The 17784-nt window shown below is 38.2% G+C and overlaps 1 protein-coding gene across 1 annotated transcript; it reads left to right on the top strand.

Annotated features, from left to right (window-relative positions):
• Window positions 1–287: 287 nt before the first annotated feature.
• On the top strand, window positions 288–17652 carry mvb12ba (multivesicular body subunit 12Ba). Its single transcript, XM_019360766.2, has 10 exons — window positions 288–563; window positions 7514–7636; window positions 9949–10056; window positions 10234–10330; window positions 10485–10614; window positions 11106–11246; window positions 12930–13024; window positions 13726–13781; window positions 15988–16047; window positions 16293–17652. The coding sequence occupies exons 2-10, from the start codon at window positions 7526–7528 to the stop codon at window positions 16377–16379; spliced, it is 885 nt and encodes a 294-aa protein (XP_019216311.1). The 5' UTR covers window positions 288–563; window positions 7514–7525; the 3' UTR covers window positions 16380–17652.
• The last annotated feature ends 132 nt before the right edge of the window (window positions 17653–17784 follow it).

Raw genomic sequence — 17784 nt, 5'->3', positions numbered from 1 at the left:
AACAGTGTCCTTAAACACTCCTGAGAGAGAAGTATTAATTAGTAATCTTAATAATAACAAAAATAATTTAAGGATAAGGGAATTCTTTCAAAGCGACTCAGGGCACATAGTTCTTGCAGATATTTTTACATTTTTGAAGGAGACAGGAATTTTAAAAGAAATATATTGGCGGTACTGTAGATTCTGTGCTATACGCCAATCTAAAAGGTGGCGGTAATGCACCTAGAAGTTATTTTCCAACCAAAAAAACAGGAGAAGAAGAAGAAGAATTTCGCTACTTGCCAACCAATAAATATTAAGAAGAAGAAGAAGAAAACGGCGACGACTCCTCCGAATCCGAACGGGTTCTTTCCGCTTTTCGAACAATGATGTCTTCCTGAACCCGCTAGCTGGAAAACTGTTATGCAGATACGCACAGAATAGGTTGTGTTTAGCACTGGTTTGATGGATAAGGCAATTTTCTAACGATGCGAGCTTTTCCAAAGCTGTGAAACGACCTAACCAAACAGAACACTAAGGAAAATTTTCGGAAACCGCTCACATCCAACTGTTAGCCTGTTTCGGTAAGTGGTCAACCCAGCTAGATTGCTAACATTATCATTTATTGCAAATCCTATGTCTTCGCAAGAATGTGATACGTAAAGCTGCCTTTGGTGGTGTGATTGACTAAGGTATGTGATATAAGCGCTTAAACGGTCCAAGGGATAACAGACCGTTGGCTGGCCAGTAAAACCATAGCTGATGTCTGTCGTCGGTTGCAGCTGGCGTATGGAAGATGCATTATGTTACCTGACTAGCTTGTTAGCTTGGTCGCTTATTTATTATTTCACAGTTACAGTTGACAAGCGAGGGCGAGTTATGGTCGGACAATAAATAATTTAGTTAAACTGTTGGGTTAGTTATGGGTGTTGTTAGTAATTTATGTTAATCCCTACGAATCAATGCGTAACTTGTCCTGTATGGGGAGAACTTTTGATTGACATCTTTTTATCTCATTTCACCACTGGAATTTTGAGTGTCTGGACGTAGAAGAGAAATCCAGTCCTTTGCAGAGGAGCTCGCTCGAGACCCAAAAAGCAAATTTATGTCCTTAACTTAAGCTGTTTGCTTATACCCCTTTTTTTTTTTTTTTTGATGACTTATATAAAATAAGTTGCATCAAGATTTAAAAAATATGACAATTGAAGTTTTTCCTCACAAGCCAATAAAAATGTACATGGGCCTTTAAAACTCTGAGCCACTGTCCTGAGGGTTGTTTGGTTGGACACTGAACAATACTAATACTACTAATAATAATAACCTACTGGGGATGGAACAGTTTACAAAATCTGTGGTTCTGTTCATAGCACAGTTTTGGGGTCACTGTTTTTGATTCGATTTGGTATATTTGGCTCTTGTAAGTTAGTGCTCTAATAGGGTGATACCATACTTTGAGATCATTAAAATAGGCATCTGGTTAGATACTATATTTCTGAGATTTTTAAGGGACGAGTACAATAACCTCGGTTTTATCTGAATTTAAAAGCAGAAAATTAGCGGTCAGTGCCTTCTAATGATACTTGGAAGGGAAGCATGTATAATGTAAACAGAACTCATCTTAGCATTGAGTCCTTTGGAATTCCATAATTAACCTTAGTGTGTGAAGAGGACTCTCCATTTACATTACAGGTGTTATATGGAGGTGAACTATTTAAACATTTTAAAAGACCAGTTTTTTGTCTTTTGAATATTTATTACTGCTCATTAATAAGACAAAAGTATTTCTTATTCGATTATTTGATGCAATAATAGATACTTGATTACTAAAATGATCTAAGATGAGCCCCAGTACAGTCTCTACTTATCTGAAAACAAGAAATGTCCCGCAAGAATAATATTAGAAAAACTGTTATAGAACATAATGCAAGCAGTTTCAAAATTAAGTGTATTCCAAACTAATAAAATGGGAGAGGTAGGAACAAGAAAATTAAATATATTGATCATAAATAATTCACATATTCACAAAATGTATTTGTCTAATATATTATGTGAGGATAATGCAAGGATCAAAATATAAAAATGTGCTTTTTGAAAAGTAGACTATATAATGGGGTTAACTATGTGCATTTCAGATTATGGCCAAGTGTGATATGTATAGCTTAATGGTTTCTGTCTCAATTACGAGTTTCTGAATGTGTTCTTTGATCCAAGATTTCTCATTGAAAGTAAACTCATAGATTTTATTATCTGACTTGCAGCAATTTAAAAAAACTATGCAGGTACTATGCAAGTTGCAGATAGGGCTGGGCGATTTTATTTATTTTTTTTGTGACTATGTCATGGGATTTTTCTTTTCTACTTTGAATACAAAAAATCTAAATGAATTTAAATGTTTTATTTTAACCTTTTTGTTATTTTTAAACCATCAGCTGCACACAGAGGTTGTTTCACGAATGACAATACTGTCACAGTAAGTCTCTTTCTGTGGTCAAAACTAGACTTTTAACAAACAAAAGATCACAGCATCAAGCAAGAATTCTTGAGACAAAATAAAACAATTTAAATTTAAAAGGTGCTATTTTGTGTTTATAATATATAAAAGGAAAAAAAAAAGTAAAATAAAATATGTGATGATCTCAAATTACAGAAACAAAGTCTAGATCAGGAGTCAGCAACCTTTAACACCCAAAGAGCCATTAGGACGCGATTACCACGCAAAAGAAAACACTGGGAGCCGCAAATACTTTTTGACATCTAAAATGAAGATAACACTGTATATATTGTTTTTGACCTTTATGCTTTGTGTGAACAACTAAGGTGTGTTGCTTATGAAATCCATGAAGTGCTACAAAGAAAATTACATTTTATTTATGTAATTAACACATTTTGAACTCTTAAAGAAATATAACAAAAGGAAAGACACCCAGCTGAACTAAAATGATCCATGTAGCAAACAAAAACTGTTGTGAGCCGCCACCCTTATATCGCCTTTGGGCTTTTGGAGCCTTGACCTGACTTTTAACAAAATAATTGGGGAAAAAAAGCACTATGCTGCTAAAAAAATGAAAAGTAGATATTTGCAAAATTCTGCCTAAATATGTATTTTACCTGGTTAATGTGTGTGGCGGGGTGTGGCCTGCAGCACCGCTGCAGGGGAGGCGGACGCACCTCGGCACCCACAATCACGCCTCGGCACCCACAATCACGCCTCGCCGCCTTAACGTCTGTGCTATCGATGCTGTTGTGTTGGTGTCGGGCTGTGAGCTGAAAAGCTGCAGCCGGCCGTATGTGTACAGCAACCGTGTGTGAAAAGTGGTCAATAAAGAGATGCCAAAAAGCATGTTCATGGAAACATCGTCCGGTCTGCCGTGATATATTTACAATGGGACTTCTGCTCCTGAACCTCTGCGCACAGCGTCTGCAAATCGGGGCTGTATATTTTCATCTTTACACAAGACTGTAAGCTGTCATCTGTGAGGCATGAGCGGTGTTGTTTTTAACATGGTTCACGGTGGAGAACAGCTGCTGACATAATGTGGATCCGAAGATCCATAATTGGCCTACCTGGGGTTGAAAGTCTCGATAAAGGCACGGCGTTTCGGCGGGTATGCCAGCTTCCGCGAGTGTGACGCTTATTTTGAGCGATCAAAAAATAATAGAATATAATTTTATATTTCAATATCACAATACTCTTCTAATTTAGAACTACAAGTTAAAAAAGAACATAAACATAAATAAAATGCACTTCAGCTAAATACTTAAAAAAACAAATTTATTTTCCCAAACCACGCGGAGCCGCACTATAACTAAAGAGCCGCAGGTTGCTGACCCCTGGTCTAGATAGTGACTATAAAAACGACTAACCAAGAAGAGTCACAGGTATGACAGCTTTTAACTTTAATTAGATTATTTGTACTATTGCTATTAAAAAACCAAAAAAAACAAGTGTGTGACATATCCAATGTAAAAAAACAAAAAACAAAAAAAAAACAAAACAAACAAAAAAACAAAAACATGGCTGACCCAAAAGAACAACATTTTAAAATAATTTATTTCTTAACATCTCAGGAAACCTCCATGGTAAAGTTGCACAAGTTGCATTAAAATATGCAGCTGAACTGTTAACTTAGCCTGATACCATGTTTAAAATGCGCAGCTTGCTGACGGCTGCCATTCCACTTTCTGTCGCAGTGATACCTGCAGCAAGCAGAGGGGACTTTAAAGAGGGGCAAGGGGTGTACTAGACCAGTCTTTTAATAATTATTATTTTTCAAAATTAAAGTGAAGTAAAATAAAATGTTAATATTTAAAAATATAAATATGAACGGTTTGTTTGTTTTGTTTTTGCAGGCCAATATAAATGTACAGGGCCCAGTAAAACTCAGGCACTGACCTGGGGCTGTTATATTAGACACTGTGAATTATTAACATTCATTATTAAAATCTATGCCATTATAATATCCGGTTTTCAGCCAACAAAATTTTGCATCAAAGCTCAGGGTAAATGTCCAAATGGTCACTATTCTTCATTGGAACCCCACATACTCTTAAAGGCTTATTCATTCACTAACACACACAGATGCAGAAAAGCGTACACATGAACACACATCTACCTCATCCAGAAGATACAATAGTACAGTAATACGAGGGTTTAGGTTTTTGTGATGGTGCAGTGTTCAGTTAAACTATTAAACACTGCATTTCCTAAAATGGAAACCTATGAGCAGTTTATTTTGAAAGACCTTTGTTTTTTTTCTGTGAATATATTCTATTAGCCTTCATCTTATTGGAATTGACTTTTATTATCAGTGGAAATTTATTTTCCAAGAAAATATGATTTAAAACAGTGGGGGTTTTTGGGGGGCGGTTGCTGCGACAGTGTAACTCCATTTAATGCAGTAAACTGAAGTGTCCGTGAAAGTGACCAGTCACATTAGGACACCTGCTTTATTTGGGCTTCCCCTAGGACTGTTCGATATAACGATATATATCGGATGACGATATAAAAACGTCTATCGTTTCATTTTACGCTATCGTTTGTTTCGTGGTGTCGCAAAATAAACTGTTTACGGCAATATTTTTTCATTATTTTGATGGTCACTGTAGTGGCTATATTAATTTCCTAAAGTTCTCTCTTTCTCTTATATTTAATATAACCACACTACAGACGGACGAGCGCTTATTTTTATGCGTTGTCGTTAGCAACAACGACGGTAAAACCACCTCGTGTCCGCTTGTTTATTTTCCACATAAACCTTTCACAATAAAGCTCAAGATCCTGTTGAGACTTTTCAAAATAAACTGAATCACGTGAAAGATGCAGAGTATTTACGGATGAGAAGCAAAAAAGAGCCGTCAGGTGCTAAAAAATAAACCTTAGACTCAAACGTTAGAACAGGTTTTTCCCCGCAGCACGCTGTGTAATAAATACTCGCAAAGAAAACAGCGGCCGTTACAACCTATGTCTAAAAATGTATCGTTTCATGCATCAGTTAAAACACTCGACTCCAGGTACATGACGCCCAGCTGGAAACACTTCATGCAAGTCGAGCTGCCCGACATTCACAGAATTTACAGAAAATGTTACATTTTTGTGATTTATATCGTTATCGGACGATAGATGTCTTAATATCGGGATATGAGATTTTGGTCATATCGCACAGCCCTAGCTCCCCCTCCAAACAGTCAAAAATCTGATGGTTTAAGCAAGCAGGATTCACGTCATAGTTGTGCCCAAGAAATTAAATTATTTGCTTGGATTATATTTTTTCTCTTTGTGACTTATGGTACGAAAAATAATTCCATACTGTAAGTTCAAAACGGTTAGATCGGAGCTCAGGAAGTACAGGGAGTGCAGAATTATTAGGCAAGTTGTATTTTTGAGGAATAATTTTATTATTGAACAACAACCATGTTCTCAATGAACCCAAAAAACTCATTAATATCAAAGCTGAATGTTTTTGGAAGTAGCTTTTAGTTTGTTTTTAGTTTTAGCTATTTTAGGGGGATATCTGTGTGTGCAGGTGACTATTACTGTGCATAATTATTAGGCAACTTAACAAAAAACAAATATATACCCATTTCAATTATTTATTTTTACCAGTGAAACCAATATAACATCTCCACATTCACAAATATACATTTCTGACATTCAAAAACAAAACAAAAACAAATCAGCGACCAATATAGCCACCTTTCTTTGCAAGGACACTCAAAAGCCTGCCATCCATGGATTCTGTCAGTGTTTTGATCTGTTCATCATCAACATTGTGTGCAGTAGCAACCACAGCCTCCCAGACACTGTTCAGAGAGGTGTACGGTTTTCCCTCCTTGTAAATCTCACATTTGATGATGGACCACAGGTTCTCAATGGGGTTCAGATCAGGTGAACAAGGAGGCCATGTCATTAGTTTTTCTTCTTTTATACCCTTTCTTGCCAGCCACGCTGTGGAGTACTTGGACGCGTGTGATGGAGCATTGTCCTGCATGAAAATCATGTTTTTCTTGAAGGATGCAGACTTCTTCCTGTACCACTGCTTGAAGAAGGTGTCTTCCAGAAACTGGCAGTAGGACTGGGAGTTGAGCTTGACTCCATCCTCAACCCGAAAAGGCCCCACAAGCTCATCTTTGATGATACCAGCCCAAACCAGTACTCCACCTCCACCTTGCTGGCGTCTGAGTCGGACTGGAGCTCTCTGCCCTTTACCAATCCAGCCACGGGCCCATCCATCTGGCCCATCAAGACTCACTCTCATTTCATCAGTCCATAAAACCTTAGAAAAATCAGTCTTGAGATATTTCTTGGCCCAGTCTTGACGTTTCAGCTTGTGTGTCTTGTTCAGTGGTGGTCGTCTTTCAGCCTTTCTTACCTTGGCCATGTCTCTGAGTATTGCACACCTTGTGCTTTTGGGCACTCCAGTGATGTTGCAGCTCTGAAATATGGCCAAACTGGTGGCAAGTGGCATCTTGGCAGCTGCACGCTTGACTTTTCTCAGTTCATGGGCAGTTATTTTGCGCCTTGGTTTTTCCACACGCTTCTTGCGACCCTGTTGACTATTTTGAATGAAACGCTTGATTGTTCGATGATCACGCTTCAGAAGCTTTGCAATTTTAAGACTGCTGCATCCCTCTGCAAGATATCTCGCTATTTTTGACTTTTCTGAGCCTGTCAAGTCCTTCTTTTGACCCATTTTGCCAAAGGAAAGGAAGTTGCCTAATAATTATGCACACCTGATATAGGGTGTTGATGTCATTAGACCACACCCCTTCTCATTACAGAGATGCACATCACCTAATATGCTTAATTGGTAGTAGGCTTTCGAGCCTATACAGCTTGGAGTAAGACAACATGCATGAAGAGGATGATGTGGACAAAATACTCATTTGCCTAATAATTCTGCACTCCCTGTAGAGTAAAAGAATTCGCCCTGTATGAACAGCAGACTTCAATCCTGGTGTTTATTCCTGTTCCCTTAATGTCCTACTTTCTGTGCCTGTTTTCCAATAATGTCATCTGTGGGGATTTTGTTTGCAGATCTCTATAAAGATGCCTGAGGTTCGGGACCTTTCTGAAGCTTTGCCAGAGATGCCAATGGACCCAATCACTGGAGTCGGAGTAGTAGCTTCTAGGAATAGAGCACCAACTGGATATGATGTGGTAAGCAACATAACATAACTCAAGAATGATTGGTCAGAATTGCCAAATACCTAAATTTTCCCCACACTATTAGATTTTATTTTTTGGAGTAGCACAAATATCTAATTTGCACATTTATGCACTTGTGTGTGCGCATGAAAGGAGGCACTTGCATGCTTTCTTAAATTAATTAAATTTCTTAAGTATTCTATTGTGACAAAATTAATGGAACAATAATCGCATGTGTTTTCAGTGAGGGCTCCTCTCTTGGATAAACTCCACCATCTGACATACAAACCTGTTTTTCATTTGGTGCACATTCTGGTTAGATTATCCTTCCAGTTTATACAACACCTCCAGTTGCGAGTTGCCCTGCATGCTGGTGGAGTTGAATTCTGTCTAACCACGAGACGAGACTTCCTGGAGAGCAAAAGCAGCAAAATGGTTAGCTGGTTGTTAGGAAAACACAAGCAGTGACTGAACTTCAGTGATGCACAAATTCCTTTTTTCTTGGCTGATTTTATTTTGTTTTTTAAACTTGCCAATAGTGATTCTGTCTTTTTTTTTGTGTGTGTGCATATATATATATATATATATATATATATATATATATATATATATATATATATATATATATATATATATATATATATATATATATATATATATATATATATATATATATATATATATATATATATAAGCCCATAATTATTCATACCCCTGGCAAATTTTGACTTAAAGTTACTTTTGTTCAACAAGCAAGTTCTTTTTTGAGCAGAAATGACACAGGTGTCTCCCCAAAGATAATAAGACGATGTACAAGAGGCATCATTGTGGAAAAAAATATTTCTCAGCTTTTATTTATATTTTAGCAAAAAGTATCATGTCCAGAATTATTCATACCCTTCTCAATAATCAATAGAAAAGCCTTTATTGGCTATTACAGCAATCAAACGCTTCCTGTAATTGCAGACCAGCTTTTTGCATGTCTCCACAGGCATTTTTGCCCATTCATCTTTAGCAATGAGCTCCAAATCTTTCAGGTTGGAGGGTCTTCTTGCCATCACCCTGATCTTTAGCTCCCTCCACAGATTCTCAATTGGATTCAAGTCGGGACTCTGGCTAGGCCACTGCAAAACGTTAATGTTGTTGTCTGCTAACCATTTCTTCACCACGTTTGCTGTATGTTTTGGGTCATTGTCGTGCTAAAATGTCCACTGGTTCCCAAGGCCAAGTTTTTCTGCAGACTGCCTGATGTTGTTGTTGAGAATCTTCATGTATTGCTCTTTTTTCATGGTGCTGTTTACTGTGATTAGGTTCCCTGGTCCATTGGCTAAAAAACCACCCCCAAAGCATTAGGTTCCCACCACCATGTTTGACAGTGGGGATGGTGTTCTTTGGGTTGAAGGCTTCTCCATTTTTATGCCAAATGAAGGCAACATCATTGTGACCAAATAATTCAATTTTTGTTTCATCTGACCATAACACTGAAGACCAGAAATCTTCTTCTTTGTCCAGATGAGCATTTGCAAAGGCCAAATGAGCTTTTGCATGCCTTAGAAGTGCCTGGAGAAGTGGCGTTTTCCTTGGTCTGCATCCGTGGAACCCAACAGTGTCCGTTGGACTGTCTGCCTTGAGACATTGCCACCAGCAGAGCCCAGATTCACCAGAATGGCCTTGGTGGTGATCCTTGGATTCTTTTTCACCTCTCTCACTATTCTCCTGGCCAGCACAGGTTTCACTTTTGGCTTTCGACAACGTCCTCTGAGAGTTTCCACAGTGCGGAACATCTTGTATTTTTTAATAATACTTTGCACTGTAGCCACTGGAACTTGAAAACATTTGGATATGGCCTTGTAGCCCATTCCTCACTTGTGAGCAGCCACAATGCACAGCTGCAGGTCCTCACTGAGTTCCTTTGTCTTAGCCATGAATGTCCACAGACCACCTGCAGAGAGCTGCTGTTTTTCACCTGTTGAGTTGATCAAAACAGCTATTTCCAATTAATCAGGGTAATTAGGATGCTTTAGAACAGCTTTGACTATTTGGAATGGTATGGAACTTTGGATTTTCCCAGAGACTGTGACAGTTTATAAAGGGTATGAATAATTCTGGACATGATACTTTTTGCTCAAATGTAAATAAAAGCTGAGAAATATTTTTTTTCCACAATGATGCGTCTTGTACATCATCTTATTATCGTTTGTGAGACGCCTGTGTCATTTCCAGTCAAAAAATAACTTGCTAGTTGAATAAAAGTAACAAAAGAATCCACAGATATTGTTATTCTTGTCTCAGAATAATGAAAATCTATCCCCCTCTGCTTATAGATTTCAACAACAACAGATGGCCTGGATGCTGACCTGTGGAAAGATGGGCTTTTCAAATCCAAGGTGACCCGATACCTTTGCTTCACCAGAGTTTTCTCTAAAGAAAATGTAAGTTTACTTACCTCCTCAACAGTTATAAATAATAAGAACAATAATATTAATACTATTTGGTGCAGATAGCATTTTTCAGTTGTTATGCTTCTTTGTTTTTTGGTCCCACCTCCTCCCCAATAAACCTCTCCTTTCTCAATACCATATTCTTGTACTCTATTCTTTCCTCTGCAGAGCCATTTAGGTAATGTTCTTGTGGACATGAAGCTGATTGATATAAAGGACACTTTGCCTGTGGGTTTCATCCCAATCCAGGAAACTGTTGATACTCGTAAGTTATTATCTCAAGTGGAAAGACACTTAGAGCCTCAATGTGTGGTAAGAATATGTGAAAATAATTCATCTTTTTAACCTCTCAAATAAGAATTGTTATTCATGAACCACTTCGTTGTGGAATGACCGTCAGTTTGTCTTTTCTGCAACAGAGGAGCAGGCCTTCAGGAAGAGGCGACTCTGCATCAAATTTATTCCACGGGACTCCACAGAGGCAGCCATCTGTGATATCCGCATCCTGGGACGCTCCAAGCAGGCACCTCCTCAGTATACCTTTATAGGGTGAGCATTGCAACTTCCAGTCATATATAACTTTTTTTGTTTAAAAACAGAAGAAAATAGTTTAGAAATTAAAAAAAAAAAAAAAAAAAAGTTGTTTGTACTGAAATGGAATCACGCCATTTGGCATAACAGTTTCCACTTACTCCAGAAATCAAGTCACATGAATCTTTTTTACATTTTCAATGTATGATGGAATGTTCAGGGCATTTCTATCAGAAAGTTTTCTACATGAAAAGACGCTTCCAGTATGTCAGATGTGTTCCACATGAGAGCTAAAGAATCACAAGCATTTCTAGCAAAATGTTTATTAAAAAACCTACAAAAATACCATTGCCCTCAAAACATTTCTAGGATAATTGCTTAGAGAATGTATGAAGTAGAAAGGAGGGCATGGATTTAATACACACACGCTTTGACTAGCAGGTTTACATTAACCTTGGAAGTGGTATCAGCGCTTTCTGCTTAATAATGCTTCTAACATTGTTTGACAGAGAGCTCAACAACATGGGAATCTGGTATCGCATGGGAAATGTGCCTCGGGCCCAGGACTCCACACACACACAAACCATCAACAACACCCAGAATGTGAATTCCTCCAGCTCAGGATCAGCCCCACCAGCTCCCATGCCTAAGTAAATTCACTCTAATGATGTGCTAGTACTTGTATGTAATTGTCTTCACTTGTATCTCTTACTAGTTCTAGTAACCTTAAAAAAGAAATACAACACAAAACAAAGCAAGTGCACTGTAACAATACAGGTTGCACAGATTAGCACTTTAGTTTATCTTGGTATTGCCTAGAGGTTATGGAATGTACATGCAAGTAGTGATTCATTCGCTTGTGAGTGCCCCAACACATAGAGAAGATGTATCCCACCATTCTCCAATAGCGGGATGCATCTTTAAGAAGTCACAAAAATTGTTATGATGATATGTTTAAATTAACAGTGGATATTTATTTTTATACCTTTGAATGTGTGGGGGGGAAAAAATCAATGGAGGAACTTACTTAACTTTATTGTTATCTTCCTATTTCAGTTGTTCCAGATCGTATGCCTCCATGTCCATATATTACCAAATCCAGTAAACATCTGTGGTCTTTCTCTTTTTCTCCTCCCTGGCACCTCCATACTCAGCATCCTTTTTCCACTATACCTCATCTGCACAACTCCAGACCAACTTAGTCTTGCCTCTTTTATTCTGTCTCCAAATCCTTCAACCTAAGTTGTCCATTTGGAGCGATTTAATTAAACCTTTATTGAAAATGTGCTTAAGAATTCAAATAATAAAATAATGAATAACACTCCTCTACCAGAGGCTTGGGACTGCGCTCTTCTTTACAGAGATCTTGGATGTTGTTCCTAGGATCTGCTGGAGCCACTCGGCTCGGTTTGCGGTCACTGCATGGAGTGCTTCAATTACCACTGGGACCACTGTTACCTTTGCCCTCCAAATCTTTTCAAGCGCTTCTCTAAATCCTTGGTACTTCTCTAGCTTCTCGTGTTCCTTCTTCCTGATGTAGCTGTCATTCGGTATCGCTACATCTATCACTACGGCCATCTTCCTCTGCTTGTCCACCACTACTATGTCTGATTGGTTACCCAGCACTATTTTGTCCGTCTGTATCTGGAATTCCTACAGGATTTTGGCTCGGTCATTCTTGACCATCCTAGGGGGCGTCTCCCATTTAGACCTCGAGACTTCCAGGTAATACTCGGCACAGATGTTTCTGTATACTATGCTGGCCACTTGGTTAAGGCGTTCCATGTATGCCCTACCTGCCAGCATCTTGCACCATGCTGTTATGTGCTGGATTGTCTCCAAGGCATCTTTACACAGCCTGCTCCTGGAGTCTTGCCTGATGTAATAGACCACAGCCTCCATGGATCTTGTGCTCAGAGCTTGTGCTGCCATGATTAGTGCCTCTGTGGTGTGTTTTTGTCCAGTTACTGGTAGGATTTGTGGATGTCAGCTACTTCATCAATCTATCTATCGATCGATTGATCGCTGCAGAAACCCATGAAAGGGGAGGAACCACCATTAAAAATGTATATTTCATCTACTGTAGCAAAAATAATTTTCAAATTAAGTACATTATAACAATTTATGAAGAAGTATTAATACCCAAAATTTCACTTAACATGTCTCTAGGGTGAATAGAATTTACCCAACAAGCCATAGTCAAAAATTTGGATACAGCTCTAATGTACAACCCAACTTCCTAGTTTCTTTAAAATCTTAAACTGTTTGGCTCACTTTCACATATATATTGAACTACTGAGGTGCTTAGTGTTTTTTTTTCTTTTTGTTTCAAGGCATATTTCCATGACCCTCCCTGCCAGCTTCAGAGGAAAAAATACTACCAGACCAGACTATGAGCACCAGAACTCCAACCTGTATGCTATTACAGGTCAGGTCTTTACAGTTTCAGTCGCCCTTGTTGATTTAAAGATGAATACACACACACACACACACACACACACACACACACACACACACACACACACACACACACACACACACACACACACACACACACACACACATATATACATATACATGGCCTAAGTGTTGAAATAATATAGTTATAGTATAGTTAATTCATTATAGTGTAAAGAAATGTGTAGGATTAAAAAATAATAATAAGCTTTCACCTAATGCGAAGGGGAAAAAAAGTTGCTGGCATACCTAAGTAGCTGTAGCTTACCAGTTAATTAATCTTCTACCACTTATCTTGGGCTGGGTCATGGGGGCAGCAGCCTAAGCAACCTGTCTCTAAAGCTGAGCCCATCCACCCTGCAGAGAAAGCTCATTTTCACTGCTTATAGCTTCAGTCTAATTTTTTTTTCTTCATTTCCCAGAGCTTGTGACCATAGATGAGGGTAGGGATATGTATTTACTGGTAAATCAACAGCTTCACTTGTGTGTGCTTTTAACCTCTCTCTTCATAACAGACCGTACAGTGTCCACATCCCTGTATATGTGGACGCTGTTATTTGTTTAACAGTCTCGAGTCGTTGCTGTTATTCAATTTCTGGTTTGTATGGGTTACTACTTGATCTCTTTTACGAGATGAGATTATGTGACATTTCTTTGACCTTTCTCTTTCAGCAATGGACGGGGTGCCTTTTATGATCTCTGAGAAGTTTGCCTGTGCCTCATCTGATGTAAGTCTTGCCAACATGTCCCCCTGTATCAATTTCTAGTGTTGTGCTTTATCATCTCTGCTCAAAATAAGTACAAGAACCACAGTATATGCCCAAAACCTGTAAAAAGAGAGTAGCCTTACATTCATACACTAAGCTGCACTACATTGTCTGATGTGTATTTGGTACGTGAATGTCAGATTACATATATTTCTGAGTTGAGATTGCTGTACCCCCAAGAAAGGGGTACAGTACTTAACAAATTTATTAGACCCACATGTCACCCACAAGAAAACACACACAATTTAGAAATCTATTAAAAGTTTGTTTGAAACTAAAAAGTACAGAATTAACTTAAATGAATTCATATTTTTATTCCCAAACTTGAGGCAGCGCACTGAGAAGTCAGAAATTAATCAAGCACAACAACAAACCAAAAAACCAAAATTTTCTGTTCAGGAATGCAAGTGAATAACAGTAGAAATAGACATAAACTTTATTTAATCCCAAACTCTTGGGAAATAACTTGTTACAGCAGCACAAGTAATAAAAAGATAGGGAAAAAATAAAAGAGTAGTGTACAAAAAGCAAAAACACTATACTATTTATAGATGGTTACTACATACAGTAAAATACATCAAGATTTTTATATGTACTTGAAGTGCAGTGAGAGTGGTAATAATACACATTTGTTTTTAAACGGTATTTATCCTGTGTGGTTACAGTCTGACTGTTGTTAGGATGAAAGACCTACAATAGAGCTCCATCCTACATTGTTGCTAAAACGGTCTACTGCTGAAGGAGCTGCTCAGGACCTCTATAATCTAATTTAAGGGGTCAGAGATGTTGTCCTTAATGGCCATTAGATCCTTTTCTCACCCACCTCTTCTATGCGGTCAAGGGGACTGGCCAGGCAAGAGCTGGCCCTTGTTATGGGACTGTTAATCTGTTTCCCGTCCCACTCCGTGCTGCCACCTCCCCATCAGACAACCGCTTTTTAAAAAATTGCCCGATAGCCCATAAAGTAAGGTTATAGGCGATTCCTGCTCCTTTTCCACTCTTCACCTTAGCAGTGCCTGTTGAATTGTATTGAAACTGCTAGAGAAGTCAAAAAACATGACCCTCACATTGTTTCCAGTATTCTTAGGCATGACAGTAATGTATGTAACGCCCTCAATTCCAGGACGTAAAGTGAACTGCAGGGGGTCCGGCAGCAGCATGCTTACTAGAGTTTCGAGGTGGTTGAGGATGATCCTCTTTAATGTCTTCATCAGGTGGGAAGTTAAGATTATATGTGTGAAATGGTTAGACAGTACTGGAACCACACAGGATGTCTTCCACAAGATAGGGACCTTCTCCAGACTGAAGCTCGGGTTAAACATGCGCATGATCACAGAGCTGATCTGCACGGTCCCTGAGCAGTGGGGAGCTTTTCTGGTCTTGAGCTTTTTTTAGTTTCTTCCTCATTCGATCAGCACTCAAGAAGTGTTGTCCAGTGTTATTTCACTTCTCATTCACAAACATCACTATTCCTCCTCCCTTTCTCATTCATCACTCTCTGGTGATATCCTGTCTGCCGGTGGAAGCCATCCAGAGTGATGAGTGAGCCTCTTCACAGTTCATTCAGCCTAATCTCAGTGAAGTGCTAAAGGGTACACTGTCAGTACCACTATTGTTTAGCCAGCACAAATTAACTCTTCCATCTTGTTGGGAAGAGATTAACATTAAGTAACATTTTCCATAATGACAGATGGTATATAATTAAAAGTAATTTGGCATCTTAATAAGTAACATGCTTTAATATATTTAATGCTTATTTATGAAATGGTAAATTTGAAAATTCATGGATAGTAGCAATAAATATATATTTTAGCATTCAAAATATTTTAAAGACCTTCGGCATACTGGTAGATCAATTATTACAGAAACATACAAAAGGATTTTGCTAATAGCCGTATTACCAGTATTGCTCTAAATTACCAATTCTGTTAATTGAGGGCGGCTGTGGCATAAACCTTTTTTATTGGGTGATGGGCTGATAAATTTGTTGAGCCTCCATCACAATGTTCAGACTGCACCTAGAAAAATAAACTTTAATTTGACTTACCCCTTCAAATAATTTACGTTGTTAGTAATACAAGTCTCCCAACGCTACTCCCACACAATTGCATCATGCTTAAAGTTGAGCTTGTTCACTCATCTCAGCATTCCTGTTCTCCATGTACAGCTGCAGCAGGTGGATCTGATGGGTATTACAATTAAATCACTGGCTGAGATTGAAAAGGAGGTGAGTAGACAAAAGACTTTGTTACATTTTTGCTAGTATAATTTATGGTCTCCAGAGATGAATGATGAAGTCGTATTTGCTTAACTACAGACTGTCCACTAGAGGCCAGTATGGTCAGTAGATTACTGTATATGATTGTTAATCAACACTTTATTTTGCAGATAAGTTAATGAAATTTTAGTGAACAATAAGAATATTTCTGTAAGACCATACTAAATAATAATATGCAACTCTCCCTATGTAAGTATGATTACAGTTTCCGCACAGAGCATAGTGCAGCGGCTCGCCTCCCCCCAAGCCCAACACGGACCTCTCTGAGTTCTGAGGCCTAAGCATCTCTTATATGAACAACAGTCATCTCCACACTATAGACAGCAGCAGGAGAGAAGTGCACACAACTACTGAGAACATACCTACAACGGGGATATTCAATCTGTAAATGAGAAGAAAAATTCCCATCAAAAATTGTGGATTTTCTAACTTCTGGGACATGTTGTAGGCCCTCTGTGTGCTGTTGAAATGAAAAGGAAATGGAAAACAATGGAATTCAGTCAGACTTAAACTTCTACATGGCAGAGCTGGGACAAGAAAACACATTTTATGCTCATCGAGATACTTCAGTATCTCAGTCGAATGACTTCAAAAATACATTTCTTTTGTTAAGTGAAGAATGGTCAAGTGTTGTATTGTGGTGGAAAACAATAACCCTGTCCCATCTAAAGATCTTGTTAGAAATAAGATAAAAGGATCACACGGTACTTTTTTTCATGGAGGACTTCTGTTGCATCTCACACCAGTCATATTGCCTTTTTGTTTATAACATGCTCTGTTCTGAATCAAAGCACACCATAAAGGCACTTGGTGTGTCAGAAAATTAAAAGAAAACTGTGATTTTAAGTTTTGTTGTTGAGCTTGTACTGGTCTTCTTGATGGGGAAATGCTTCTCATTGTTTTCTAGATGTATTGCCATTTACTGGTGTGACTGTGAGTGCACTTTTGTGTTCGAGATTGTTATTGTGCTTCCTGATTGCTGTAGATATTCTGTAAACCACTTCTCTTTCTGTGAGGTAGCAGCTTGCTCGACAGAACCATGACTACAGCTAATATTCACTGTGCGGAGTATTCACATCAAGATTTTCTATTTATACCATACTCTAGTACCTTACTTTGCATGCATATAGATATTTTATTGATACATTTTTCCACTGAATGAGTAACATCGAGCAAACCTCACACATTTTAGCACTGATAATTAGTCCTTATATCTTGACAATATCATAGCTATATTCATCGTTTTCAGTTTCCTTCATCTTCATTGGTGTTATATCAGAAATGGATGCTATAGTAAAAGTATAATATCGCAAAGAGTTTTATTTTAGTACATTTGTTGTGGGACGTGTGTACAGAATTTTACACTCCTGGTCAAAAGTTTTAGAGCACCCCAATTTTTCCAGTTTTTATTGAAAATTATGCAGTTTAATGTCTCATTGCACTCTGAAATGAAAGCCTAGTACAAATAAGCAATTGGGGTTTTAAAAAAAAAATATCATGGGATCAATTTATAGACTGTATGTATTCCGTATTCTAAATTTTTCACTCATCAAAGTAGAAACCTTTGGCAGATATATTCTTCAGAAAGTTCTTCCTATATCTGTTAAATAAGTTCCCATAAATGTGTGGCACCCAAACCAGCTCGATGGGGTTTAAGTCTGGAGATCGTGCTAAACCCTGACCAAC

Source organism: Oreochromis niloticus, linkage group LG7 (genome assembly GCF_001858045.2).
Source record: "Oreochromis niloticus isolate F11D_XX linkage group LG7, O_niloticus_UMD_NMBU, whole genome shotgun sequence".
In the NCBI taxonomy this organism is placed as follows: Eukaryota; Metazoa; Chordata; class Actinopteri; order Cichliformes; family Cichlidae; genus Oreochromis; species Oreochromis niloticus.
This window is presented reverse-complemented; position numbering and strand designations above follow the sequence as displayed.

Coding starts and splice junctions, on each gene's coding strand:
- mvb12ba (XM_019360766.2), top strand. CDS start 7,526: ATGCCTGAGGTTCGGGACCTTTCTGAAGCTTTGCCAGAGATGCCAATG. Junction 10,615..11,105: donor CCTCAGTATACCTTTATAGG/GTGAGCATTGCA, acceptor ATTGTTTGACAG/AGAGCTCAACAACATGGGAA. Junction 11,247..12,929: donor CCACCAGCTCCCATGCCTAA/GTAAATTCACTC, acceptor TTTTGTTTCAAG/GCATATTTCCATGACCCTCC.